Below are 3949 nucleotides of genomic sequence, written 5' to 3'. Positions count from 1 at the left end.
AGTATCCGATATTAACAAGTGTGGAAACCCTTCTGCAATTGATCTAGCAAAAGGTTTAGCTTTAGTATAGATCTCTTTGTGTTAACCATTGACATGTGAAATGCATGTGACAGCCTTTGTGCAGGAGACACGCTGATTTTCAAGCAGGAAGATTTTGATAAAATGGCTATTTTCAAAAGCCCACATTCTTCCTCTAAGGGCCTAAAAACTCTACTTTCGACTTTTGACTCTTTCATTCATTTGTCATGTGTTTAAAATTGATTTTTACGACCATGACAATTTTAGGGTGTAACATTTTGTAAGGCTATAATAATTCTTGAGGGCTGCAAGAGGTTTATCAAATGAAGCTTAGTAAAAGTTCAATGAGGAAGACTACCTTCATGCTTTCTGTATTTATTTACACACGCTCACATCCACTGAGCTCATCAGAAATCCTGCCCCACATCCCATTCATCTCTCTCCCAGACATCCATTCACCCCTTCACCAAAACCACCACCACCAGTATAGACTCCATCAGAGGGATATTCATGTACAGCTCATGGCATATCTACCACCTTAAAAGGATGATGACGCCACAATGGGGTCTAATTGCCAAAGGCTTCCAACATATTTTTTCATCTGTTGTGCACACTATGTCAACTATATATACTTTTTGCATGTAGAGAAGAGCAAACTGTTATTGTAAAGTAACACATTTTTATTGCTATTTTTAATGCATTTTTAATGGTAATTCTAGTGCAACTCCACCATAAAGTATCCTAAATGTTCTTTGTAGCTTTGTGCTCATAGGGGTTTGCATACAACCTTTTATTAAGCCATAAAGACCAATTTATGCATACTAATTGTTACAAATCAGCCCTTTTAAACCACCCTTTCATAAACCTCACAGAATGTTTTATACAGATTTTCAAAGATTTTTCAAAATGAATAATAGGAGCCACTGAGTCAGCCACTTCAAACCATCTGAAGCAACATCAAGTTTACATCCACAAATTGCAGGTTTTGAAAAGCTTAAAGTATTTTCCTTGAGATATTTGAAATATGTTGCCCACAGCAGACTATAAAGGCCAAGAAAAAAAAACATTGCATTCAGGCAAATATAAGTAATATAATATCTCTCCAGGCCTGCTTTACACGCTGAAGTTCCTCCAAATGGACATTTATAGGTCAACTGTAAAGAGATGGGCGAGAAGGATGCCTCTGTACAGGGCTCATTTATTGCTATTTCTTTACAACACCATATATTGGAATAACAATAAGATCTCTTTTAACATTTATGCATGTTGTACATTTGTACAAGACTGTTTTGAACCTTCCAAAAAAATAATATTATGAGATATTTAGTTAGGTAGACGCATTCAGATCTTGTAATAAACAGGCAGGTCTTCTCTGATGTAACTTTGATGCTTAAAACTAAGAGGTGAGGTTCTACTTGGGTGGTTTCTCGGTCTCTAAGTGTGTTTGCCAGGAAGAAAAGTGACTGGCTGTCTGAATAGGTAAATACAAAAGAAAATGTGCAGGAAGGTGGAGAGAGAAAGCAGGGTAAATGGGGGCAATAGAGCAGCATTTCTTTCATCTGAAACCCAAGTCGACCTAATGGGCCCATGGGCTTTCTTGATTGTTGGATTTTATATTTGTGGAATTTGGGAACATGAATGCATTAAAGCTGGCTTTGTGTTTTTTTTAGCTCTGATGTGTGCGCTTTTACCTCAGCCGCCCATCCTGAGCCGCGGCTCCTCCAGGTATGATTTTGGTGATGAAGATGCTGGGGTCATCGCCCACGTGAGGGTTGTCTGTTCCACCTGCTATGCTGAAGCCCAGGCCTGAGTTACCCTGCAGTAGCAAATACAAACAAAAACACATTATTGTTCACATCAAGTACATTTGACTGTGGCTTTAGAGATTGAAGACAGTCATAGTTGAAACTATTCTTTTTTCATTTACTTTTTGATACATCTAAATACAGTATGTCTAAAATGTTAGTTAAAAAGGTAATTTTCTCAGACTCACTCTCTCCAGTGTGATCTCCTCATATTCGATTTCCCCTTCTGTCCCATTCACCTGTCAGAAAGGAATGTTTATAGTGTAATTTACAGAAAGATAGATTTTAAGGAATTTTATAATTATTTAAACAATTATACAAGTTTAACTATGTGTACAAATGTAGCTCAGCGTAAATTCTTTCAGGAAGACCTAACTGTTAACCAATGCTCTCCCAAATTAATTCAGCTGTTATCCAAATAAATGTACAATTTATCATGCTGTGTATAACTGTTGTATATCTGCAACTAGTTTCTCCTGATTGAAATGTATCTCAGCGTAAATTCTTTCAGGAAGACCTAACTCTTAATCAATGCTCTACCTAACTCGAATCAGCTGTTGGAGGCATTCACCTTCCTACTAAACAAATCCTGCTTGGGGGATTTTCCATCAGTTACTCAACACAGCACCATCAGCACCAAAATCTAATTAAAGCATCTCTTTAAGAAGTCCACTAAATTTGATCCAGCATCATTCTCCTCCTTTTTGACATACTGTATGTTTGGACCAGTTTGGTACCTGGTTGAAAAAAGCAACACTATTCTTTTAGTCTAATTCTGCCTTCTGGCTGAACGACTCAGCCACATATCAGCATTACCTCTGCGAGTCCCAGAGGAAGAGGGAATTTAAAGAACTTCAGACTTCACTGTTTTGGTGTCTGACCTAGAAAACAACTTTTCTTAGTACTGTAGCGGTGTAGAAATACTGGTCTGTGGAGGGAGGGTTTTCTCCCAAAGCCTCCTTCTGTAACCATGACACTGCTTTCGTTTTAGAAAAGACATGATTAAACAACTTCAAATCAAATTGTCTAATGTCTAATGCACTGTATATCAAACAGGGAAACCTAAATGTAATTAAAAAGGGGTAAAACGAGTTTGTACATTTATCATCCGATTAAAACAATGCGCAAAAAACCTACTACTACCTGGATGCTGGGAAAGGAATTGAATTAAAGATAATATGGACTGAATATGAAGTCAGTTAAATTGAGCCTAACATAAAAATACAACAAAGGGAAGCTTAAAAATAATCCTTACATATGGGGAGCCATCGAGTGTATCAGTGTTCACCACCACTGGAGGAGTATTTCCCTAGAGGCAGAGAGAGAAGACACATCATTAAGAAAGAATGGCTAAAAACTCAAAGATGAGGCAGGTCCTGGGTGAGCTCTCAGTAAATATCCCTCAAACATACTATCACAGCCAAGACTGATGGCCATTTTAACTCTTAGCTGTGATAAGACCATTCTCATTCTGCTGTGGTTGTCACTCTAAAAAGGATACAGAGCACTGCTCAGGAGCCATTTGTTACTATTCAGCCATGATGTACACATAATAATTCATGCTTGACCCCATGGTTTTACCAAATTCTTGGATTTTCTTGGTTGAATTATAGTATAGCTTGTGTTACTGATGCTGTAAATGGCTATCTAGTTAATTACTGTGGGTATGGACATCTGCCTCCCACCTACCAATCGTTTCAAAACCTCTAAAGACATAAAGTCAATGAGAGGACAGGAGTTTTTGGCATTGATGGGGTTTTGGTTTACCTGCTGGGACTGTTCTCTGTCAGCTCATCTAAAGCATGACAGATAACCTTAACCCACTGTTCTTTTCCCTCTCCTGTAAATCGCTTTATAACATTTTCTCATTCTTTCATGCTTCTTTGAATGATTCACTCTTATCATTAAGGTATCTGATGTTGGAGGATGTAGAAACACCATTATGTACAGTACACTTTTGGAGAGCACTCCTGTGTTTATTTCTGTCATTGTTCCGTACCACGCTGATTAGCATGGGAGAGACGCTGCACATCTGAAGTGCTTACAGAACAGCTAACAGCAGCATAAAATCAGCCTGCTGACCTTCACTGCTCTGACAGCTCTGACACACACACACACACACACAC

General features: G+C 38.2%; 1 protein-coding gene and 1 long non-coding RNA gene across 9 annotated transcripts in view; one reads left to right on the top strand and one right to left on the bottom strand.

Annotated features, from left to right (window-relative positions):
* Nucleotides 1–3949, top strand: part of LOC116700341 (uncharacterized) — a 273867-nt gene that overhangs the window by 80304 nt on the left and 189614 nt on the right. The gene's annotated exons all lie outside the window — the stretch shown is intronic.
* Nucleotides 1–3949, bottom strand: part of dlg4a (discs, large homolog 4a (Drosophila)) — a 62848-nt gene that overhangs the window by 12040 nt on the left and 46859 nt on the right. For all 8 annotated transcript variants that reach the window (XM_032533423.1, XM_032533425.1, XM_032533422.1 and 5 more), the window contains 3 exons: nt 3079–3132; nt 2012–2062; nt 1710–1834 (listed from right to left, as the gene is read on the bottom strand). In XM_032533423.1, the coding sequence (XP_032389314.1) occupies nt 1710–1834; nt 2012–2062; nt 3079–3132 (230 nt within the window). The remainder of the gene's footprint in view (nt 1–1709; nt 1835–2011; nt 2063–3078; nt 3133–3949) is intronic.

The sequence above is a fragment of the Etheostoma spectabile genome, chromosome 13 (genome assembly GCF_008692095.1).
Source record: "Etheostoma spectabile isolate EspeVRDwgs_2016 chromosome 13, UIUC_Espe_1.0, whole genome shotgun sequence".
Lineage (NCBI taxonomy): Eukaryota > Metazoa > Chordata > Actinopteri > Perciformes > Percidae > Etheostoma > Etheostoma spectabile.
The sequence above is the reverse complement of the archived record's forward strand: the minus strand, read 5'-3'. Positions and strand labels throughout refer to the sequence as shown.